Source organism: Canis lupus, chromosome 6, assembly GCF_048164855.1.
Source record: "Canis lupus baileyi chromosome 6, mCanLup2.hap1, whole genome shotgun sequence".
NCBI classification, from domain to species: Eukaryota; Metazoa; Chordata; class Mammalia; order Carnivora; family Canidae; genus Canis; species Canis lupus.
Window position 1 is genome coordinate 36603880 of NC_132843.1, and position 25367 is coordinate 36629246.

The 25367-nt window shown below is 52.5% G+C and overlaps 1 protein-coding gene across 3 annotated transcripts in view; it reads left to right on the forward strand.

The window, feature by feature from the left end:
- ARK2C (arkadia (RNF111) C-terminal like ring finger ubiquitin ligase 2C) overlaps positions 1-25367 on the forward strand; it is a 105277-nt gene that overhangs the window by 65865 nt on the left and 14045 nt on the right. For 2 of the 3 annotated variants that reach the window (XM_072829467.1, XM_072829468.1), the window contains exons 2-3: positions 18779-19094; positions 20572-20682. In XM_072829467.1, the coding sequence (XP_072685568.1) occupies positions 18779-19094; positions 20572-20682 (427 nt within the window). Of the gene's footprint in view, positions 1-18778; positions 19095-20571; positions 20683-21014; positions 21151-25367 lie in introns of those variants that run through there. The other variant, XM_072829469.1, reaches the window with a different exon arrangement.

Below are 25367 nucleotides of genomic sequence, written 5' to 3' on the forward strand. Positions count from 1 at the left end.
AGTCCTGCTCTGCTGCTCTGCTGGTCCCACTTCTTAAGGCAGCCAATGCTTAGCTGGGGTTGGCTTCTTGTCAAGCTCCTTTCCTTGCACTTGTTTTCTGCTTTCCACCCAAATTTCAGAAAGGGAGGAGAAGAGAGAGAAAGAGAGAGAATGAATGAGAGAGTCCCAGGTGTTCAGTGTCTCACCAATGATGTGCCAGCAACAGTCATCATTCCAACTTCTGTGAACACACACTTTGCTTCCCACAGGCAGTGGGGAGGAGGAGAAGAAGGAGATTGGAGGCTGTGTGTGTCCTGGGGAAGGTCAGAACGCTGGGGCTGCGAGACTGAAGAGTGAGCTCACTGCCCAGGCCTTTGGTGAGGGATCACCATTCTTAGGTCCTAAGGCTCCTGATACTTCATGGTAATTTCACCTCAGGAAGGTGCTGGTAGGGATGAGATCTTGGTTGTGACCTGGAGCAATGCCCGGAAACACTCAGAGCTATCACCAACAACCATTCCAGGGCTTGGCTGAGGAGGAGGGCCTCTCTGACAAACAAATGGAAATCTGTCACAAAGGAAGTGTAAATACAACTGAGCAAGGGGAAGTGCCTCTTGTCCCTCCCACTCTTGTCATTGGCACAGCACATGGCAGGCGCACTTTTATGCATCATTTCCTCAATTGTCTAGGCTGAGGAAAGTGGTCAGCAAGTAGTCCCTGGATTCTGCACATGTGCCTATGTAATGTTGACAGGACTCTCTCTCTCTCTCTCTCTCTCTCTGTCACACACACACACACACACACACACACACACACACTTATTCTTTTATCAAACATCTCCTGGGCACCAGTGTGTGCCAGATGCTGGCTGAGCATGGGTGGCAGATGACCAAGACCCTGCCTCCACCCAGGTAAAGAGTTGCTTAGACAAAGCCTTTTGTGGCAAAGGATAGGATGGGAAGTGACAAGTGTCATAAACAAGACGGGCAAATTGCATCCTGCAGATCTCTCCTCGTTCCCAGTGACAGCTCTCTTAGTTTGCATTCCCTGAGCACCCAGTGATTTTAAGGGAGAGAAGCAGAGTAGACAGGAGAGGACAGCTCCACGGAGAGGTAAAGCGAAGCTCGCAGGCAAGAGCTTCAGGTCCAGCACTGGCTGCCAACAGGGTCACTGGCAAGGTGCTGGGGGTTGGGCCAGTTTGCCAAAAGCTGAGCACTGCAGGGGCCTTGGCTGGAGAAAGGAAAAGAGACCTTTATTTCCTAGGGGCCTCTGCACTTGGCCTTTGGTGGTGACATAATGCCACGTGCCTATCATTAATAGGCCACGTGCTTCTGGATCGGGAGATCATTTCTCATTCTTGCAGTTGACAGGGGGTTGCATGGAGCCATTTGCATTCTCTTGCCAATACCCGTTTACCACGGATGCAGTCATTTCAACACACGTTTGTCAAAGTGCCTACTGCGTGCTGGCAGCGAGCCAGACAGTGGACGTCCTGCTTCATGGGGTTGACGTCCTATATGTGTCCTCAACTGTGGCATACCATCCATCGCAGGGAGGCTCACTTGGATCTTAGTGGGGGCCTCTTGAAAAAGTCTTCACATTCCAAAGGGTTGAGGCTGTACTGGTGGAATCTCAGGCACGGGTTAGGTATTTGGGCTGTTCACCCAATGTGACCGTGAAGAGGTGTGCTCAAGAACGAAATCCTTGCCTGTTCGTGCCAACGTGGATGGACCCAGAGGGCATTATGCCACGTGAACTAAGTCAGACAGAGAAAGACAAATAATACCATGTTATTTCACTCACAGGTGGAACCCGAAAAGCAAAACAAGTCAACAAACAAAACCAAACAAAAAGAAACAGACTTAGAAATACAAGAGAACAACTGGTGGTAACAGAGGGGATGGGGGGTTAGGGGACGGGTGGGCGCAATAGGTGAAGGGGATTCAGAGAAGCAAACCTCCAGTTATAGAGGAAGAAAGTCACAGGGATGAAAAGTGCAGCTTAGGGAATACAGGTAATGACATCTGACTAACTTCGTATGGTGACAGAGGGCAACTACCCTTAACATGGGGAGCACTTCCTGTTGTATATGTGGTACCCCTGAAACGAATAATAATATTGCATGTGATATATGCCTTAACTAGAGGGGGGTGTTGTTCGGGGAAACCAGATTCAGCCGAGTAGCCGGACGTGCCTGAGGTATGGCCAGGGGCTGAGCCATGTGTGTCTGTGATCTTCACATCCCCTTGGTCCCAGACTCTTGGTTGCCCACTGGGAGGAGGAGGGCCCGGGGGACCATGGCGTCCAGCCCCCTGGAGTGGCATCAAAGATGCCAAGCTCCCTGGGCTAAAAGCCTCTTGTCAGCAGAGTAATTGGATCTGACTTGCAGCAGGCAGGGAGCAGAGGTATTCAAGTCAGCCGAGCTATTTTTAAATGCCCTCTCTTCCCCAAGTGCAGATCTCAAGCTCAGCGGGAGAGAGTGGCTCAGCTCGGAAGCTTGGGAATCAAAGCACAACTCCTCACCTCTCAACCCGCACCCCCCGCACCCCCACAAGTTTAACCAAAGTTTAAGTCTCCCCACCCTCGTCCTGCAAAATCTCATCTCTTATCGGATTCTGCTACGACCACGTGTCCTGGTTTAGGGAAGGGTGGACTCCAGGGGCCATGGGGTGGAAGGGACATATCCTGGTTTGGGCTGACTGCCCAGCTGCCGGAGGCAGGCCAACGGCCCTGGTGTCTTGGTTGCCTGGCAGCCCCAGAGGCTCACCACCAGGCCAGCGGGCAAACATGTCCCTGCCCGTCTGCTGTCTGCCACTGTCTTTGACTCTTGGTAGCAACTCACAGCTGCCTGTCGGTCTCTGAAGACAGTGGGAGCGAGAGCAGAGAGCAGGTGCCCTCCTGTCACACATCTCTCTGGGAGCTGAGCCCCATGCTGCGTGCAGCCCAGGGTGGTGGAGACGGCTCCAGGGAGGCCAGCCTCTCAGTCCTGGCGCTGCAGAGGCCCCCTCCTTTGTCTGGTTCTTCCCACTTGCTGCACTTCAGCTCCCTAGCAACACACCCCCCCTCGCCCCCTCCCAACCCCCAGCAGCTCCAGGGTGGATGGCAGTGAAGTGCTCCCCTGCCAGGGGATGCAGGGAAGACAGGAAAGGAATTGTTGGTGGTTGACAGCCCCTGACTCTTGGGGAAGGACAAGGTCACCTCAGGGAGGAGCTGTGATGGCGATGGAATTGCTGCTAGCAGCCACCATGGAGGGGATGCCTCTAGATGTCACACCTGAGGGTCATGTACCGCTGTGCCCTGTCACAGATGAGGACGCAGAGACCCACAGGGGAGCCCCCTGCCAAGGTCGCTGGCAAATCCTCCCTGTCTCCCTGACAAGGATCCTCAAACCCCCAGCCAGAGTACTCGAGGCCTTGGTTGTTCAGCAATTAGTGAGGCTTCGGCTTCAAACAGTGCAGCTCTCTGAGAGGCTGGAGGTGTTCCAAGCATCTTTCTGCCTTAGCTGGGGACAGGCGGTGGGCAGGGGGGGGCCTATGTAAAAGTCCTGTAAAACTTCCTTGCTTGGGGTGGCAGGTCTTGAATTGGGTTTTCAGAATTGCTTGGTTCAAACATTGCAAGCTGGGAACCCCAGCAGGACCTCTTCTCAGAGAGTGACATTAGGATAAGGTGGACTGCCTCGACCCTTGCCAAGGTGACACCCAAAGCAGCACCTTTTCTGAAGCAGTGTCACTCAAGCCCAGCCTCATCTCGAAGGGGGCTGTGTGGTGACACCGAAGGTGCCCTGGGAAGACCCTCTGCACCCCACAACCTGTCCCCTGGTGCCTGAACTCACACCACTGGATGGGCTTCCATTGGCTCTGCAAGCAGTTCTGAGTTGTGGGTTCTGAGTGGGGTCAGAGGACCATCTGTGGCTGTGGAGCCCCCCAGAGTCCTGAGGACCTGAACCCCAGTACTGTTTGTGTTAGCCGTGCCACCTGGGGAAATGTGATGAGCCTGTGTACCTCTGTTGGCTTATCTTTAAACTGGGGAGATGGGGAAGGCCGATCCTAGGGGGAGGAGTAGGAGCTGCAGACCCCATGGGCTGCCCTGGGGACTGGGGTGAGGAAGTGAGAGGACAGAAACAGGGGCGAGGACAACACAGAACATCCACCAACTTGCCCATTTTGCTGTTCTTAACACTAGTATTATTATTATTTTTAAGAGATGCTTCCCATATTTTGAAAACCACACAGGAAGAAAGGATGTACGCAGAGAAAACCACGCCCCCCCCACCCCCCTGACCCCCGCTTGGGAACCACTGCCATCAGACCTCATGTTGCCTTCCAGAAATCACCTGCCATGCAGACACTCTAATTGCAGACCTTACCTGACGTTACTGCTAGACCCTCAGGCTCTTCTGTGACCGTTTGCTATGACACCCTTCAGGCCAGGCCTCCCAGTGGGGGTCTTTGTACACTTTCCAGAACCCCTTACCCCAGCATGTCTTATCTGAACCCATGACCACCCTTGATGTCAAGATGGCAGTATCCTGAGGCCCCTTTTGCAAGTTGGGAAGCTGAAATTCAGAGAGACTGGGCTACTTGCCTAAGGCCACACTATGAGTAAGACTGGACTTGAATGCACCTTCACCTGGGTGCCAGGACAGAGGTACCCCACTGCTTTCTTGAGGGAAAATGCTCCATTCCCCCTTTTTGTGTTGGGTATAGAGCAGCTATTTAATAAAAAATGATGGACCTGGTGAAGCAGGGCTGCATGTAGCCCTTGGCCAAGAGGCAAGCCTAATTCCGGCAGGCCAGGGAGCAGGCTGGAACATACACACACACTTACCCCTCCCACACACACACCCCTCAGACTCCAGAAGGGTGAGTGCAGCATGTGGAACCATTTGCTCCTCATGGCTTCCCTCGACTTGGCAGAGAGGGAGGGGTACAGGGGAGCTGGGAAGGGTCATGAGGCCATATTAGGTTTGTTGGGGGTCACTTTGTACCCAGTGAACATTTTCACTCTGTGCTGTCACAGCACTACAGATGGAGAGCATGCACAGCACTGCTGATGGGGACATTGCACAGTGTTGCAGATGAGGAACATTGCACAGCACAGCTGATGGGGAGCATGCACAGCATTGCAGGGGGAGCATTGCATAGCATTGCAGATGGGGAGCATGCACAACACTGCTGATGGGGAGCATTGCACAACATTGCAGATGAGGAACATTGCACAGCATTTGCAGATGAGGAACATTGCACAGTGCTGCAGATGGGGGACATGCACAGCAGTGCTGATGGGGAGCACACACAGCATTGCAGATGGGGAGCATTGCAAATTGGGAATCTGCATCAGGACTGCAGGAGAGTATGTGTGGGATCAGGCCTTGATATAAGCACCTCTAAAGAGCCTTGGCAAGATGGGTCTTTATTCTTGGCTCATAGACACCCCTCACTTCAGGTGACACCTGGAGCCCAGGAGATGGGAGCAGGGGCAGTTTCAGGGCCTGGGAGAGCCCTGCATCTCTGCAAAGTGTCCCCTTCCCTGGGCCAGGAGGAGTGTAAGTGACATCAGTTAATGCTGTGGGAAACCGAAGGCAGTGACCTTACCTATGATTAGCTTATGGGGGCATCCTCATCGATGTTCTTGGCCTTATTTTGATGGTGCAGACAATGAAAGAAAGAGAGGCTCGGCAGGAGGACACTAGGCTCTAAATCCCCAGCCCTGGGCCAAGTGATGTTGGTAAGTCTCTCTAACCCTCCAAGCCTCAATTTCTTCATCTCTAAGATGGGGCCAATCCCCACAATTCCTTGTGTTGGGTGGTTGTGAGGGTCAATTAGGGAAGTGCTTTTCTAAGAGGTGACACGATGCACTGACAATACTGTCGGCCTCACGGAGGCACCGAAGTGGAGCTCCTGAGGGAAGTAGAGCACCTGGGGTGGAGGAAAGATAAGCAGGGAGGCCGAACACGGTGCCCGAAGCCCTGGGAGCAGACAGCGACCTCGGATGGCAGAGTCAGGACGTGCTGTGCCGCGCCAGCTGGCTACTCAGGGCTGGGGGACTGCCCTCAGCCTTTTTGACTTTGCTGTTGGCGTTTTCCCTGCTAATTAACATGTCATGGGGGTGGAGAGCAGGAAAAACACAACACAATTGATTTGTCTCTTTGCCAGCACATCTGGGGAAAGGCTGGGAGTGGGAGGTCAAAAAACAGGCTAAAAATCAGTGCTTCACATTCTGGAGGAAGCCTGTGGCTCTGCGGGTTTCGGGTCTCCATTGCTGTCGCTGGTGAAGGCACCCCGAAGTCAGGTTCGACGGCGGACTCTGGGGGCAGAGAGGAGGCACTGAAAGCTGTCTTGGCTTTGTCAGGGGAAGGGCGATGCGGGGACCTGGCTGGTGCTTAGGGGGCCAAGTGAGAAGTCACTCACGCATCTACGCATCCATCGCCCGTCACCCGGTGAGGGTTCATCCAGCCGGCCCTCTCCCAGGTGCGCCGGGTGTTTCAGGGAGACGTGAGGCTTTTGCTCTCTAGGCATCCAGACTAACTCAACCCTGAGTCCCCGCATCGACGAATGGCAGCATCATCTGTACCAGCTCGCTGGTTTCTGTAAAACCACCCTTCTAAAGCTTGGCTTCCAAACAACTGTTTCTTCAGCTCCCGGTTCAGTGGGATCATAACCTGGGTGGAGCTCAGTGGGGACCTCTGGTCTTCCCTGGGCTGGGCCATCCACCTGTGGTGGGCTGGGATGGGCTGGCCTAGGATGGCCCCAGCCAGGAGAGCTTTCCCGGCTCCACGTGGCCCTCATCCTCCCGTGGGTTAGCCTGGGCTTGTTTATGTGGGAGAAGCCAGGATCCAAGAGCATGGAGATGGGCAACGTCTCTTTATTAAAGCCCGGCCTCAGGACAGGTGTGATGTCACTTTCACTACATTCTATTGGCCAAAGTTAGACACGTGGCCGAACCCAGCTTTAAGGGGTAGAGGGAAAAAACCTCTGCCTCTCCATGGGATGAGGGACAAATCCTGCCTACACCCCCAGGGGGAGTTGGGGGCCACTGTTTTGAATGGTCAGCCACACAATCTTGGTCGCACAGGACTGAAGCTCTGGAGTCCTCCTTGCCCTCTGCCTCCTAGTCCATGTCTAGTCCATCAGCGAATCTGGTTGCTTCTACACCTGACATATATTTAGAATCCGACCACCCCTGCCTCCCTCTGCCACATTCCCACCCATCATCTCTTTCTGGGCCCTGCTGCTTCTCTTTTATTCCTATGGCTTGTTCTTGACACAGCAGCCAGAGCGAGCCATATCTTAGCACTTCCCTGCTCAGATGCCCCCTTTGGCTCCTAATTTCACTTGGAGTAAAAGCCACCATCCAATAGTGGCCAACAAGAGTCCACGCCATCTGTTCTCTGATCTCCCAATATCCATCTCTCCTTAACTCCTAGCACTCTCCCCTACCTCACTCTGTTCCACCCACACTGGCCTCTAGATGGTTTTCCGAGTGCCAGGCTTCTCTCACCACAGGGCCTTTGCACTGCAGACCCATTTGTGGGAAAGCTCTTCTCCCAGATATCGTTTGCTCAAAGCTCAGCCCTTCAGCTCTAAAATTGAAACATTCCCCTTCTGTTCATCCTCCTTCCTTGCTTCAGTTTTCTCCATGGATCTTATCAACATCATCACTAAATGACACACTTTTTTATATATCTACTTAGTGTCTAGACCAACACTGTGCAACAGAAATACAATGTAAGACATATATATAATTGGATTTTTTTTCTAGCAGCCACAGTAAAAAAGTAAAAAGAAACCGGTGACATTTGTGTTAATAATAATCCATGATTTAATTCAATATATCCAAAATGTATCATTTCAACATATAATTCGTTTGAAAGTTGTTAGTTTTTCATTTTTGTTTTTACATGATTTCATTTGTACTAGGTCTTCAAAGTCTGGTGCATATTTGACACCAGCGGTCTGTATCACCGTAGACCAGCCATGTTTCACACCCTGAATTGTCCTATGCGGTGCCAATACCAGATAATACAGAATGAGACCCCAATCCCACGATGGCGAGGCTTTTCAATTGTTTTATTCAGAGCTGCATCCCTAGCACTTAGAACAGCGCCTGGCCCATGAGAGGCACGCAGCAAATATCGGGTGAATCAGTCAAGTTTGGAACCAAATGCACGTAGGTGGCTGGATAGTCTGAGACCCAGCAAAGGGCTACTTACCGTCTGCCTGTCTTCATTCTCAAGCCTGCTAGGCAGAGCTGCGAAGGAGGTAAAGACAGACTTCCCCTCCTAGCCCTGCCACTTCATTCAGCACCTCCGTGCTTCTCCATCCTCTCTGGACACACTGAATACTCCACATGGTCACCCACGCTGAACATCAGGGACTTCACGTGTTACCCTCTTGGGGACAATTGCATCCTAAAAGCAAGAGTGTCAGGGAGCAATGTTTAATCCAAGGCATCACCTCCCTCCCGGGAGCTTTTGGCTCCAGTGGAACGCTATTACTGGGCCGTGAATCTCTTCATTGTCCCTGGGTTCAACCCCAGGAGTAGGAGGCCAGCCGCAGTGCCTCTGTCGGCAAGGAGCCCTGGGGTGGCCTGGTGCTGGGTGCCCTGTCTGGAGCATGCCAGGGACCATGCCATGGACCAACTGTGGACCATGCCTGTTGGCTTGATGGGGAGAGAAGGGGGCTTGGGAGGAGTGGGTGCAGGGCTCATTCCCTGTGAGGCACCTTCCCTGGTGGGGTGGTCTGGTGTCCACCCTGCCAGGTGAGCGGAACCACTACTGGCTCATTCTGCATAAGGCAAGGCTGCAGCCCAGAGCTATGAAGCCAGGTGCCTCTGTTGGCCTCCTGAGGGCTTGTATGGGACCCTCCTCCATGGGAGCCGGCGTAGTCTGGGCCTGTGGGGCTGGCTCTTGGGCCAGCTGGGGTGACCTAATCGAAGGGACGGTGGCCTGAAATAAGTACACAGGAGACCACGTGATGAGCTGAATGCCTGGGGAAGGCCAGTGGGTGGAGGGAGGCAGGGGCTCTCACAGACCAAGCCTGTGGCAGCCGAGAGGCCAATAGGGTCACTGGAGGGGACCTGAGATGGGCCTTTGCTACTGGGGAGGCATCTGGGGTCCACTAGTTGTGAGATCCCTATAGCTCTGCTTTTCCCTAGGCATCTTCTCCCTCCTCCCTCTCCCTCCTCCCTCACAGTATATCCCATCTGTCCTCCCAGCCTTCCTCCCATCTCCTGTGCTCCCTTCTCCCCTCCCCGGTAGTTCAACCAAAGGCTTCTGTCCCTCCCTCCTTTGTCTCTGTCTCGCTCACACACCACACCCCAGGGTGCTGGCCGAGGAGGCGCCCACGAGCAGTAAGTGCGTCTGGCTCCCTCTGAAAGCAAGCAGATGCCCACCCACTGATGCGACTTGATTTCAGGAGCCTGGGGAGGCCAACGACTCCCCCAGTGCCTGGCCCCCCTGGCCTCCCTCCGAAACCCCACAGTCAGAACTGTGATCCTGCCAAAACACACCTGCTTCTGAGGAAGGCCCTGGTCTAAACTCTATCTACACTCTTCTGAGGAGGAGCATGCGGGAGCACTTATCAGAGCAGAAAGAAATGTCCTGCTGGGAGCCGGGGCACAGAGGAGTGGTGCTCCCCACAGCCTGTCCTGGGCGCTCGCAGGGCTGCTGGTCACCCCTGTGTGCGTGCAGCGTGTGTTCTGTGAACCCCGGTAGGAAGCGTCCCTCACGGCAGCTAGCTGCACCTGGCCTGCCTGCCGGGCCCGGGCAGTGCTAGCGCCACCACGTCCAGGTCCAGGTAGCGCCCTAGCGCTTCGTGAAAGTCGTAGGGGTTTGGTTGTTGTTTTGAAGAAAATTTACTGGAGTATGAGGAATGCGAGAAGAGCACGTGACTCGTGACCTAGGCGTCCCTGCACGAGGTTTACAAAAGTGAACCAGTGCCATCGGCAGGATGGACCCCTACTTCCCGAGGCCAGGAGCGCAGGAGGAGGGGTGTCATGCTGGGTCTGAAACTTCTTCTTCTGCGTGAGTGGGTTGTGGTTCACAGCGACCACCTCGCAGGCTGGGCCACCCGCAACCAAGCTGGACTTGCACCTGCCTTTCTGTCCGCGATGCTGTCCATGGGTGTCTTTCGGGCAAGGCACCCAGGCTAATGTGCTGGGGGCACTACCAACGCTCTTAGCAAGGTGCTACTTCCTACGTGTTCAAATGTTCATATTCATTCATTCATTCATTCATTCATTCATTCAGCAAGGTCTTACTATACATTAGGATCTGTGCCAGGCACTACGAATATAGGTAAATGACATAGACCCAGGCCCCGCCCTCATGTAGTGAGGTCCCCTGACCATAAATGCCCTCCGCAAAATGCCCTCTTATGAGTGTGCTGGGAATGTTTTTATAGCCTTCTTCAGCATTGGATGGAGAAAAGGCATATCCTGGGATGGATGATATCTGGAAGACAGCCCTATTCTCCATAGGTGGTTTTTGTCTGCTGGGCACTCTGTTCCAAGGCTCCCTGCCCCTACTCCTGGCCACCCCCCCGCGGGGGGGGGGGCGGGTAGCAACAGGAACTAAACACTGGTCTTTTGCAGCTTGTTGGAAGTATGTGATTTAATTGTCTCCCTTCCAGGGCAAGTAGGCTTCCTTAGGATGGAAATTCCCCTCCCAGCAGTGGTTTGAGAGCCTGGAATTCAGTTCCTTGGAAGAAGCTGAGCTTTTCATTAGGGATCAAAGACTGGCCCAGGGGAAGCATTCACAGAGCTGCTCTGGGCTGGGGAGGACCCCTTTGGGCATATCACTTCCTTCCCAGGCTCTGTTGGTCTGGGAACCAAACCCTGGAGAGGGAGGAAAGGAGATCTCTAGCAGCCCAAAGAGCTGAGCTGGGGACTAGGCCTCCTGGGGTTGATCAGACCAGAGCAGAAGAGGTTAAACCAATTTACCTGGGTGAGGTAAGGGAGCTGGGTTCTGGTCGGATGGCCCACTTTCCCTCTTTTTCATCTCTGATTTGTCTGGTCTGCCATCAAGTACTCAGCTCCTGAAGTCTACCCCGGACTCCTGGTCCACGGTTCAAGACTCCCCACAACTTATTCCCCCTATCCCCATCTTTCCTGTATTGTCTCCCCAAGTGTTGTGTCCTGCGTCTGACCGGATCACAAAGGATGCGTTTCTGGTCATACGGATCTTGGATGTGGCCCTGGCTGTAGAAATCAGTGTGGACCATTGGGAGGCTCAGCAGATGCAAGAATACTGAGCTGTATCAGCAGAGGAGAGAGGAGGCCCCTGGGGGTCACATGGAGTAGAACAGGGAGTCTGACTGGGGGAGAGGAGGCCCCTGGGGGGCTTACATCTCCTCCTTGCACCCGGACGCAGGCCTCCACACTTTGCCCTGCTATGGAAGCACCCAAGGGGCTGGGAACATGGGACAAGCCCTTGGCATTTTCTTGGACCAGTGGGGAGGCCCAAGTGGACTGGACCATGCTTAAGAATCTCAATCAGCATGGCTATTCCTCAGCCTGTCTTGCCTCCAGGGGCACCGGCAGCCGGTCCCTTGTGTCATGGTTACCTCCTTAGGGAGGAATATGCTTTCTCCTGGGAGCATCTGGGGAGACAGAGGGGGGTGAGGCAGGGGAGGTGGGACGACCTGGCTGCAGTAGATCATTCCCAATCAGCGCCTGCCCTGGACAGGTGTGTTCCCCTCTGCGAGTACCTTGTGGGGACATGCATAGGCATGTGGAGACTTGGGTGCTGAGAGGGGGATCACAGTGCTCGAGCAGGGAGAGAGCATGCTCCCGAGGCCCCCAGCCCAGCTCAGATATCACTGCCCCGAAGCCCTTGGATAGGACACTCCACATTTCCCCCTTTGGGGCTCTCGTCTGTTCCACAGGGCTAGCCACTCTCTGAGGATCACTTAGCTTGAATATTCGATGATTCCACAATTCATTGAATATTCCTATTTTCTTACTAGCTAAAAATGTAATCTTTACCTTTTCTGAGATAAGGAGGGTCTCTCTTCTCCTTCCTTCCTTCCTTCCTTCCTTCCTTCCTTCCTTCCTTCCTTCCTTCCTTCCTTCCTTCCTTCCTTCCTTCCTTTTCTTCCTTCCTTCCTTCCCCCTTTCTTCCCTGTCTTCCCCCATCTTCCTTTTTCCTCTTCCCTTTTGTTCTCTCATTATCTATTTCCCTCTCCCCTCCCAAACCTTGGAAGATTCCTAAGCCCCTTCTAAGAACAAAGGGCATCTACTGCGTTGTATTTGCCCCAAAAGCACTCACTTCACATCTTTTTTGGGAGGTAAAATTTGCCCAACAATGAAATGTCAAGTAGAAGAGGGGAACACCACAGTGAAATGGGGAGGGTATCTCCTGTGGCTGGGAAGGCCCTGGAACGCTCTGAGGGGACAGGCATCTGCCCCGGGGTAGTCCAGGCTATAGTGGCATGGCAGTCTGAGTAGATTGAGGAGCAGAATGGCCATAAAGGGCTGAGGCAGGCAAGGCCCCTGAGGGTCTGGGAGGGGTAAGAGGGAAGGTCACACGGGGCAAGGAGAGAGAGAGAGAGAGAGAGAGAGAGAGAGGCCAGGAGGAGGAATCTGGGCAGGGAATGCTCAGAATTGGGCTTTAGGATAACGTGGTAGCCCTTTGGAAGGTGGGTTTTGAAGGTCAGCCCCGGGCTGCCCTGCTTCTCACTGCACTGAGCCTGCTTCAGATGCTGGGCATCACACGGATCCCAACAGAGGCTGCAGCAGGAGATGTGGGGCTGGGTTTCCAGTTGGGGGCCCTTGGGGGCCAGCACGGCAGTCAGTCCACAAACATCTTCTGGTGCTTTCCACTTGGCTTCCCAGGGAGCAAACTGAGAGGCCTGGTGGGAAGAAGCTCATGGCCTCAGGCAGCTGAGACCTTCTAGCAGGTGTATAGGATCACGTGTCGTCATTGTGGGTCACAAGTCTAGGAAACTAAGGCCCAGAGATGTCTGATGTCCTGTCTGGGTCTGACGGCAAGTGGAGGCACCCTGACCTCTAGGACTTTGGCTTTGAAGCCAGAGAAGACTGGTTTGCTTTGCTGCTCAAGAGCAGGCTTTTTGGAAAGGAGTCAACTCTGACCCCAGCCCAGGCTTCTGGGAAAGGGCTCAGTGGGGACCAGATTTCCAGCTGTTTCCCATCCTCTTTCTCCCCTACCCAGCCCTGGGACCCTGAGGAGGGAGTCTCGGGGCATCCCCTCCCTTCTGACTCTGTGGGCCCCGCTCAGCACCCCTCTCCACCCCACCGCCTATTCTGCCTCCAACTCTGAGGGAGGGTGATGCTGGGTCAGCGAGCTGTGGGACAGTGGGAACCTGATACCCTGAGAACTGGCCGGGAGAGGCTGGGACGCGCCAGGCCGGCGTCCCCGGAGACCTGGAGGGTTTGGGTCCCGTCTTACGCTCCCAGGGTCCCATCTCTCTGGGAGGAGCAGGGGAGCTTCCCTGGTCAGCTGGGAGACTCTGCCCCAGGGCCTGTGGGCAGCCCTTGTGCCCGAGCCACCCGCTAGCAGCTGCTATCACCAGGGGCCCCTGCATGCGCAGCAGCGCAGGGCAAGGAGGTGTCACCTTCCCACCATTGCCTTTGTCCTGTTCCCCTTCCCTCTTTGTCTGAGGGTGTGCAGGTGGTGTCTTTGGGCCCTGGACTCTTGGGGATGACAGCTCCTTTACTTCAGGGCGAACATGTTGATCCAGAGGAGAAAGCAGCTAGAACATTTCTCCCACTCAGGAGGCTTTCTGCTCTGGAGAGCTTCTGTTAGGCCTCATGGCTCTGCTGTCTCCGTCACTGTCGCTGGTACTCTGACTCGTTGGCCTAGGCCTGGCCCTGAGGCTGCCCCCTGACCCCTCCAGGCCCTTGACTGTGCCCCTAGGCCCGAACTCACAGACTGGCCTCGTTTCTGCACCACCCTCCTCCTTGGGAGGACCCCTCATGGCCACCTCTGCTCAGGAAGCCTCCTAGTTCCCTGGGCTCTGTGCCTTCCTTCCTGTTGACAATTTGCTTTCAGGAAAGACCTTGGTTCAAATTTCTGCTCTGTCCTTTCCCAGATAAGGGTCAGTGAGCCTTTCAGAGACTTGGGGCCTCTGTCACTGTTACCTGTGCCCACCGTGCCCCCAGCCCTTAGCCCCAGAGTCCTTGGCTTCCCCCCACCTTTCCCTCCCCTGTGGGGCTGTCCCCAGATCCACCCACTCTCCAGCTGCCAGTCTGTTCGGGCTCCCAGCCCACGAGGCACAAGTCAGTCACCAATCCCCAGGCTTTTGTGGAGCACCTGCTGTGTCCCACGTGTGCCAGGTGGGTGGGCATGGGCGAGCCCCGCACCATGTGCTTCCCCTGCTGCAGCTGTGTAGGGCTAGACCGGGGCGGGGGCTCCCTCCCGAGCTCTGCCCCACCTTACCCAGGCCCGGGGGTCCCTCCGCTGGAAGGAGCTTGCTCCTAGTCAACTCTCAGCTACGAGCACTGGTTTTCTGAATTCAAAGATGCACACATTTTTCTTCCATTTCCAAAACTAATATGTGTCCTATACTTGGTGTGTTTCTTTGGTGGGGTGCCTTGTTGGTGGGAGCTCCTTCATGCTCCCCACTCTCTCAAAAGGTTATTTCACTCTTGCTGAAGCTCGCAATCGATGGCATTTCAGCCTTGAGGAAGTATGATAAGTGGATAGTGTAATCAGGGACATCTGGAGATAATTTTTTTTAACCAAAGGGAGTAACTCTAATGGGAAAAATTGTGGGTTGTCTATTGATGGGGGCATTTTGGGATGTAAGTGCTGTTCAGAAGTCACTGATCATTGGCTTGTCACAGGCCCAGATATTCTATGCTGAGAATTCACTGCTCCCGTCTTAGAGACTGGTTAGAATAGCTATTCTCTGCTCCTTTCACAGACCCTAAATGACAGAGGATGGAGGAGAGCCCCGGGTCCCTGAATGGCTGTCTCCCAGCTTTAATTCCCTCCTGGGAAGGGATGCTAAGACTCAGAATCCTCTGGGGATGGAGGGAGAGGGACCCAAAGTCCCAGAATGGAAGTCAAAGGGGCTTTGCAGGTAGAAACTGCCTGAAATATGGGACAAATGGACACTTTGGTTCCCTTTTCTCACTTTGGTTCATGGACAAATGAACAGGCCAGAAGAGCAGACAGGGCACTTTCTCTTCCTTCCCAGGGCACCACCTAGAGGGTCCAGGTGGCAGGAGAGCACAGCCTCTTTGGGCTGGGGGGGTCAGTGGGCCCTCTTCCTAATGGGCCTTCATGGAAATCTGAAGACTCCCCTCATAGAGTGGGCACCCTGATGGCAGGATGCTGGGCAGCCTGGCCCACGCTGTCCCCACCAAGCCACAGCTTCCAAACCTGGAGCTCACCTGGTCCTTCCTGTCATTCCCGTTTCCTCTCAATTTCGAACCAGTCTGCCATCAACCAGTCTCAGGGCTACCAGTCTCTGGAGAGGCTGTCCCTCCCTCAGACCCTCTGACAATCAGCCAGCAGGTCTTCACTGAATGCCAGCTCCCAGATAGGTGCGTGGGGATCCAGAAACAGTAAGACACGAAGCTCAGCCAGCTGGGGGTGGCAAGTGTGAAGACACAGCTCAAGGTATCCCCTGCCAGGTGCCAAAAGAGTGGTGCAGATAGGGCGTTCTCCAGGAGCTCAGAGGAGGTGGTGGGCAGGGGAGGCATTTTGAGAAGAGCTAAGAGGTGACCTTTAAAGATGAGGAAGGCAGCTGGTGACACGTGAGCAAGGGCCCCTCAGTGGGAATGTGTGTGATGTGTCTGGAATTTTGGGTTGACCAGCCTTCTTCTCTTCTGATGGTCAGGCGTGACAACAGGTGGTGGAGTGAGGGAGAAGGGGAATCTAGTGTCTGCTTGCTCTGGCCAGGCTCTGGGATTCAACAAAGCCAGAATTCAATGGGCGGAGAGGCCCTACTTATCCAGAATGTTGGTAGAAATTACCCTTCTAGAAGATTCTTTCCTAACTCATTTGAGGGCAGTCAGAAATTCTTCTTATTTTCATTTGGATTTATAAGTAGTTGTTTTTAAAAAATCTATCGATGATGTGCACATCATTTACAAAGTTGAAAAGCACCGAGACACAAGCTACAGGTGGTAATGTGTCCGCCCCTTGCCCTCCCCTATAGCCCAGTGCTCAACACATGCCCACCTGTCTTTGGGTATCTACTTCCCGAAATACATAAATTACTAAGTAACTTTCTAAATAATCTCTTATAATGCTATTTGTTGATTTTTCCATTTTGACATAATATATTTTATTCTTCTTAAGAGAGAAGCGTCCTTTTCCATTCCAACATAGTTTGTTAATGTTAGTTTTATTATTCATAGATAAATATTGCTCACTGCCGAAACAAGCAGTGCATAATAATTACACTTCCTTGCACAACTTTTTCTTTCCTTGGAGGTAATAACTACCTTTTATTTTACTTTATTTTATTCTTTGGCTGCCTTGCTTTTTATGACATTTGTATAAATTCTTACCAAATTCTCCATCAAATTGCAAAATTCCTTCAAATACTATGCTTGAGTGGCTAAAATCTCTCAGTAATCCTATCGTTTCCATCCCTGCCTCCAAGACACCCTCTTGGAGCACCCATCCTCCTGTTGTCCTCTGAAATGGTGGCTGGAGTCCCTGCCCAGCTTGGGAAAGCCCATGTCTTTCAAGTGCTTATCCCCTATTTTTTGCTCCTCTCTCTGGGTTTATGACTGAGAAAGGGTGCCGAGAAGGTTGTTTGTTTTGAGACCCTGCATGTTTGAAATGTCTTTATTCTATTCTCAGACTAGATCAATCAATAGTTCGGCTGGGCATGAGGTCCTCGGTTGAAATCTTCTTTCCCCTCAGTACCTTGAAGGCAGTTGCTCTACTGTGTTCATGCTCTTGAAAAATCTCATGCTGTTTGTCCTCCTGACTCTTTGTGTGGCCCCTGTTTGCTTTCTCTCTGGAAAGTGTGAGAATCATCTTTGCTCCTACAGTTTGGACACTTCACAGATTCCTCAGGGTGGGGTTCTTCTCCCATCTATTTTGCTGCACACTCAGAGAGTCTCTTCTATCTAGAAACTCAGATCGTCAGTTTTGGGAAATATTTTTTGCAATATTTTTCATAATCTCTTCCCCATTGTTTCCTCCATCTTTTCTCTCTCACTAGTCACGTATGGAACCTTCCAACCCACCCTTCTGTATTTATATTGGTTTTCTCCTATTTCTCATCTCTTGGTTTTCTTGTTCTGCTTCCTGGGAAATTTCCCCAGCTTTATCTTCCATTCTTCTGTTTTTAATTTCCAACAGCTCTCTTTCTTGTTTTCTCATAGCTCCTTTTAAAAAAGCTTCTTGTTTCATGGATCCAATATTTTATTTCTCAGAGAATATTCATCATAGTGTTTTGAAGTTTATTTTTTTCCTGGTCCATGTGTTACCTGTGTTCCTTTGAGTTCTTTTTCTTTTCTTCTTTTTAAAATTTGATATATTCTCTCTGTTTTCATCCAGGAGTCTTCCTCAGAGACTGGTTACCCTTGGGCTTATCTGTTCATAGTGATGAGTAGGTCACTAAAGCTGTCTGGAAATTGTGCATAAGTGTGTGTGTGTGTGTACTTTTAAATTTATGGGCTTCATTAGAGTGGCCAATGGGGGAACCCAACCATTTTACTAGAGCACTCCCAACCAGAAGTATCTATAGAGCGCTTTCTGGGATCAGTTTCCAGTGTGCTAGGTGACAGTGCTTTCAGAACCAAGTGGCAGAAAGGGGTGCCCCTGTTTGAACATGCTGCTGCACACCTGCCCTCCTCTATTGGAGCCTGTCTGGCCCAGTTTCCCTACAAAATGTCAGGGTGGGGTAGGTAGTCCGTGCTTCCATGGGAAAGGGGAGAAGCCCCAGACAGAACTGGTCCTCATACAGACTTATAATGGGTGGCCCTCTCTCCTGCCTTCCAAAGTAGCCAGCACCTCCAATTCCTGGCCTTTCCAGCATGGGTGGAAAGATCTGTCCACTTCTTGTTGACCACCCCTTCGGTAGGTGTTGGGTTTCCGGTTTCTCAGTTCTGCTAATTCCTCCATCTGCTTTCCATCTTCCAAAAATCTGCTGACATCTGTTGCCTGCGCGTGTCACTTCTACTGTTCTCTCCGTCCTTATCTATTTATCTTGTTATGCCTTTGCTCTCATTTCAGTGGGGTCTGGAAAGAGCAGATATGTATTGAACCTGCCATGTCTGGCAGGAAGCCCCTGGAAACGTTTCTAAAGTGCCAAGTCCTTTCTCTCTCTTGTCTTAGTAAAGGACCCCCATGGTGAAAGCTGGATCATTCCCCATGGAGAAAATATTTCATTTTTATTTAAATAAAAGTGACTTTTTGGATTCTCCTTGCTCACAAACTACATGGGAAACAATGTCTGCTTGTTTTGTCTCTGGAAATCAGAGCTCCCTATGGGCTGGGTCCTTGGCTAGGCTGGACTCTGTTTTCTGCAGGTGGCATCTCCTAAAAGGGGCAGTAGGGCCAATGAAGTTGCATGGGAGGAGTCTAATTTAGGAAACCCCAACTGCCTTCAGGGGCCTTACAATGCCTTTAACAAGTAGTTCATTTTTCTGCTCGCTGCGCAGAACAATACCCCCCCCCCCCCCCCCCCCCCCGCAGGCTGCACAGAGCCTCCACCTGCGCTGGTTCAGGATGGCCACGTGGATCTCAAAGCAGTGACATCGCTGTGCTCTGGTGAAGGCCCCCAGTGTTGCCAGCTGCGGGGCGTCCCCTCGGCAGGGGAGGGGCGCAGGGCGGGTCCTCACGGAGTCTTCTCTGTCCTTGCCTCTCCAGGTGCCCCCTTTCAAAGGTCTCAGCATCCTCACGCTACCTCCTGCCGCCACTTCCACCTGGGCCCCCCGCAGCCGCAGCAGCTGGCGCCCGACTTCCCCCTGGCTCACCCCGTGCAGTCGCAGCCGGGCCTCAGCCCCCACATGGCCCCGGCCCACCAGCACAGCGGCACCCTGCACCAGTCGCTGACTCCGCTGCCCACCCTGCAGTTCCAGGACGTCACAGGTCCCTCCTTCCTACCTCAGGCCCTGCACCAGCAATACCTCCTGCAGCAGCAGCTCCTGGAAGCGCAGCACCGCAGGCTCGTCTCGCACCCGAGGTGGGCGGGGCCGGGCCGGGCCTCGGGCGGGTCACCTGGGGGTTCCCTGGGGGGGGGGAGGCAGCTTTTGCTCCAGTTAGAGGTGTTCCTTTCGGGCAGTGAGCGCCACCTGGACCCGACGCGGGTTTCCTGGGGAGCCAGTGTGTGTCCTTGTCACATCACCCAGGTGTGGGGATTGGGGCCGAGTACCTGGCGGTTTATAGTGCTCAAGGTGTGGGAGATGGGATCCCTCATGTCCCCTGCAGCTTCATGATCATCTGGTTCTAACACCTAAGTTCCCTAAGCAACCCCAAAGAACACAGCTGCTTCTGCCCTCCGGTCGGAAAGCCCATGGTCTGGTTGTGGGGGACCAGCTAAGAAACCAATGGAGAGTAAAATTAGACAATAATAGGTCTGAAATAGCTGTGGGACCCTGGGCAAGTCATATCACCTCTCTGAGCCTCAACTGTCAAGAGAATGAGATTACATCAGTAGTTCTCAAACATTTTTGTTTTAGGACCCTTCACCCTCTTAAAAATTACTGAGGATTACACAAGCTTCTGTTTATGTGGGTTACAACTATTGACACCTACTATCTTGGAAATTAAAACTAAGAGATTTAAAAATATGTATTAATTTGTTTAAAAATGCAATAACAAACTCATATGTTAACACCAATAGTATCTTTTTTGAAAAGGAGGTATATAGACAGGTAGTGAGAGGAGGGGCTTTTTTTTAAAAACATATTTGTAATCTCTTTAATGTTTGGCTTAATAGAAGACAGCTGTGTTCTCATGTCTGCTCCTGCATTCATTCTACTGCAGAATCGCATGCAGTTTCTAGAAAGCTTCACCATTCACTTGTGAGAGAATGAGAGGAAAAAAGCAAGTAACATCCTAGTGTTATTATGAAAATAAATTTGACCTAATGAACCCCATGAAGGAGTCTCAAGGACTCTAAGGCTCTAAGTATCCGTGACCGCAGGGGTTTGGGTGCTGGGGGCAAAGGTGAAGGTTGCAGCAGGTCGAAGGGAGGAGAGGTCACCATGCCTGGAGTGTGTAGGGAGGTCTTCCCGCAGGTGGTGCTTTTCCCTGGGGCGGTGAAAGCTGGGAAGAGTGTGGAGAAGGTTGGAGGAGAGAGGGGCGTGGCAGGAGCTGAGGGGTGCACAGGTGTGGGAAAGCCTACAGGAGGCACATCTATGTGTATTGGAGCCAGCCCACCCCAAATTCAGAGGGAGGAAGTAGGAGAAGGAGCAGAGGAGGCCAGAGAGTTTGGGTGGGACAAGTGGCTGGCTGTAGACGCACGGAGGGAAGAGCCATGGTGTATGTAGGGGGCAGTCCCCAGACAGTAGGAATGTTTGAGTTTTCAGTCGCTGCTGGCTGGGAACGTCCTTGGAATTTAGGAAGAGGGACAAAGGCCACCGCTCTGTAGGCTGTAGGCTCAGGCTCATGGGAGCTGCGCTGGCCCTGGGCAGCCCTGACACCTCCTTCCCATGCAGGCGGAGTCAGGAGCGTGTGTCTGTCCATCCACACCGCCTCCACCCCAGCTTCGACTTCGGCCACCAACTCCAGACTCCTCAGCCCAGGTATTTGGCTGAGGGCACTGACTGGTGAGTCCTTGGGGTCCCTAAGCAAGGAAGGGGGAGTGGGAGGAGGGTCTTGCCTGATCCATGAAGTTCTTGTTTCCTTCACTTTGAATGGTGCAGAAGGCCTAGCCCTAAAGCTCCAGCCTTTGCTTGTGCCCCCAGACACCCTCAAAGCTTAAGGGCCCCCACTGGGCCTGGTTTCAGCAATTAGCTCAGGATGCCGCTGGATAGCATCATGTGCCCAGCTTGGGGCTCTGTGCTCATGGTCCTGCAGGGGAGGAGGGGAAAGAGATACAAAACATTGCCCAAGGTCAATGAGGGCTGGAAACCAGTGGTTTCTGGGAGGCAGGCAGAAAGGACAGTCTCAGGAGCTAGCTAGTCAAGGAAGCCTTCTTGGAGGGGGTGGACCTTGAGGGATCTTACAGAGAAGAGCCAGGGCAAGCCAGCAAGACCAAACATAGGCTCATGGAGGCAGAGCCAGCAGGGTTGGAGGTAAGGAGTGGGGATAGAAGCTGGGGAAAGAGGTTGAGGGCTTTGCCATGGTATCAGGAGCCAGGTCCCTGAGAGGTCTTCTATAATCTCTTGCACTTGAGACAGAGGTCTTTATGGCGCTGTGATGCTATGTTGTTTGATTTTGGGTCCTCCGTCCCCCTGGACTTTGGATCTAGCTCAGGACTTGGCCGACATAAACTTGGGTGCCCTCCAAACACCCCAACACTTGAAAAAGATGTACAGTTCACTAGGCATTTAGGTGTAGAGGGCATCGTGCCTGAGGCTTATTTTTAAATACTTCAGGAAAAAAAAAAACCCGGGGAAGTGTGTGTGTGTAGATGTGTGTACGTATGCGGGGAGAGAGAGGGAGGAGGAGCTGAAAATGCAGCAAAATAGTAAACCATTAACACATGGGGAGCCTGGGGGAAGGGTATTCGGGAAGTCCTAGTGCTGCTCTGGTAACTTTGAGGTCAAAAATGGTGTTGTTGTTTTAAAGAATGTAAAAACAAACAAAACACTTTTATGGAGAAGGATGGACTATTTTTTTTTTTTTTTTTAAGAAAGCCAGACGTGTACTATGTCATTTTTCAGCCCTCGGTCACGCAAATGAGACATCCAGGAATGGTGCAAAAGCTGGAGGGTTCAGCTGATTGCATGTGAAAGGTGCTTCCAGAGGCAGGAAATAGTTGTTCTAAGTGGTCCCGTGTCCACCAGCCCTCTGCTGGTTCTGGGGGACGCTCTGTTAAATTGAATACTTCCTCAAAAGATAGGCTACACTGCAGCAGCCAACTTTTCAGCCCAGGCTTTTTCTAATTAGCAGATTCAAATCAGGAAGATATAATTGCAGTTTGGATTGAATTCTGTCCCTCAGCAGTCAAGTCTGTCCAATTTAATTCAATTCAGCACACACCGGGTGATTTGAATAAACACATGGGAGCCAGCATGGCAAGTGGGGCCAGGGGAGGTGACATGGGTGAATGGTGAGCATCGTCCTGGACAGGTGTCAGGAGCAGTGCAGGTGTGAGCCCTGCCAGCTTGCTTGCCTTCGCCAGATCTCCAGTCCTGCTCCTGTGCTTCTCTCACTCTGCCCCCCTGACCTCTGTTTGCCTGAGAAACACAAAGACTGGGGCCCTGTGAGGCATCAGCAGGAGTCGAGGGGAGACCCCTACCCTGGGTCACACCTGGGTCCACCCTGGGCTTTTTCTGCCTGGCCTGTCCCCCTTTCTTTAGGAGGTTTGAACCCTACGCAGGCAGCTTCTCTTAGCTGGGCATCCTGGCCTGGGTGGAGTGTGTGGGAGCAGCAGGTCTTGGGGGATCAATCCCAAATATGGCCCCTTTTTTGGCTCATCCCTGATAACTCGACCCTGACCTTGAACTCCAATGTCTCTGTCATCATCACGCTCCTTCTCTGACTCAGTCCTGGCTTCATACTTCCAGCTGTGCCGCCCAGGTCTTACTGAGCCCTGCTCCACCACCCAGTCCTAGCCCTGGCCAGGCACAGCCCCACCCCCCCATCCCCCTCCGGCCCCCCACCCCCCCAGGACATCTGGGACCTGTGAAAGGGTGGATGGAGGACAAAGGCCTCCTGCTAGCCTTCTCCTGCAGGCAGCTCTGCCTCTGCCAAGCCTCCAGATGCACCTGTGAGACGGTGCTGGTCCTGAAGCTCCCCAGGAAGAATGTAAGGGTCTTTGTAGCAACCAGACCACAACCTACTTCAAGGCCATTGATAGTGAGCGGGAGAGAAAGTTTAGCTTGATATTTAGACACAACTGACAAACACTGTGCATTGAGACAATGGCCACAGGACATCTCCAGGACACCATTCTGGGCTAGCCCGGTGACCTCGGGGCTGTAAAGGTACTATGACCCTTTCCAAACGTGGCCAGGTTCTCTCAGTCTAGAGCAACAGCGGAAGGTGGGAGACACTGCTTCTCCAGGGGCTGATGTGTCCTCAGGGCAAGTCCCAGCCCAGGCGTCTTTCAGGTCCAAGGATCATCCCCTGCTCAGGGGTCCTGGGTTTTGGAAGGAATTCTCCAGTGAGATGCTAAAGGGGGAATCCCGGAGCCCACCTAGGGCCGACCTGGACAGGTGATCCCACTCATCCGAGGGTCAAGGTAGCATTGTTCCTCCAGTTAGTGTTTTCGTAATCAGGGTGACTCTGTTACACGTTTCTTGGGACTTTGCTTTCCGTAGAATTCCCTGAGTATCTATTTGCTGCTTTGAATTTGTTGGGACCCCTGAGGCTGCTGGGTAAATGCTAAGAGTCAGAGCATCTGTCACAGGGGGGTGCCCCATGGAACACCTTTCCCTGAGGTGGGTCAACAGAATGAGCCCAGGCAAGGCTTGGAACCCAGCCCGGGGGGCAGGGGGGTGGTCCTCACTAGCTAGCCCAGGGCTGCTCTTCCAGCCTCAGCGGGATCTGGGGGGAATCCCAGAGGCCGGATGGCTGGATTTCTAAGTTTGCTTCCAGTCAGATCCAAGAGGATATAGCTCATTTCCCAAATGACAGGCTCGTGAAGACTTATTCCAGGGATTCGGGCTAATATATTCAGGAAATACAGGAATATATGCATATCGTTTTACACACTCATACACACACGCACAAACACACACACACACCACATCTGGACCAGATATTCCTTAAATGCTCCCCATATCTTTTTTATCTTAGTCTGGATGTATTTGTTGAAGAAATTTGAGCCTCTTTTTCTATGGAGTTTCCCCCTCTCTGCATTTTGCTGCTTGCACTCTGGTGTACCTCACAGCTTCCCTCAGTTTTTCTCCATTCCCTGTGCACTAGCACGTAGGTCAAGGGTTGAGCAGATTCACATCCAACCCTTACTATATCTTGGCAGAAACACTTCATAGGGGGTGCATTCTCCTGGCAGAAAGCCAGTTGTCCCTCCTTCTGTGATGTGAGCAGCAATTGGTGATCTTTGCCAGAAGCTTTTATCCTTTTGGGGATGCAGAGAGGTGATAAGTAACTCCACCATTCCTCACTTGTTTGTTAGCTAGAAAGGTTTTCTTTTCTTCATTTTTTAAAAGAGTTTATTTATTTATTCATGAGACACACACACACAGACACACACAGAGGCAGAGACACAGGCAGAGGGAGAAGCAGGCTCCATGCAGGGAGCCCGATGTGGGACTCGATCCCGGGTCCCCAGGATCACGCCCCAGGCCAAAGACGGCCCTAAACCGCTGGGCCACCGGGGCTGCCCAGCTAGAAAGTTTTCCTAAAGAGACATTTCCCTTCATCATTTGGCAACCCTCGTACAGTTAACAGAGGAAAGGCAGGATATCCCTTTCTTTACTAGTTTTCAGGATGAAGTATTAGTTCCCCACCATCCTTCAAAGGTACTGATTTTCTTTTCTTCAGGGAGGGGAAGTTATTACTTTTTAAAAAAATATTTTATTTAAATTCAATTTGCCAACATATAGTATTACACCCAGTGCTCATCCCATCACGTGCCCTCCTCAGTGCCCGTCACCCAGTACCCCCGTCCCCGCACCCACCTCCCCTTCCTCAGCCCTTTGTTTGTTTCCCAGAGTTAGGAGTCTCTCCTGGTTTGTCTTCCTCCCTAATTTGTTTGTCCCCACTCAGTTTCCCTCCTGTCCCTTGTGGGACCGGTTTCCTTTAACGTTGTTTCCCTCTCACGGATCTGAACCTATTCTATGAGTTTGCATCTGCTGTAATTATGCTCCCTGACATGCCCCTTGTCCAAACTCTGGCCAGTGGGAACTCCTTCAGGATGGTTCCTGAATCCTTTTGCCATGACCTTGATAACTTCCTCCCTTTCAGTTAGGACAAGAGGCTTCAAATCATTTTGCACATTTTCTGCCCCAGGCCTGAAATTAGCCATTTCCCAAGGAGCCCTGCTTCCTCTTCAGTTGCAATGACTGGTTAATTTGTACATGAAATGAATTTTCCTGTACTTGTTGGGGGGGTGGGGCAGGGTCCCTCTTCTGGGGTTTTCCCATGGTTGCACAAATATGACCTCTGCCCCTCCACCTCCACCTGACATATCTCCCCTTTGCTCTGCATCCCCGACTGGCTCTATTTGGATTCTTTCAGCGTTTCTCTCAGGAATGGGCTTTGTCTTGGGAGGGAGCCTTGGTGCACTAATTTTATGATGTTTTATGAGGCGTAGGCAGTTCCGGACCCCTCAGACCTGGCAGGCACCTTTCCTCCCCTGAGTCTCTGCTTTCTTCACTAG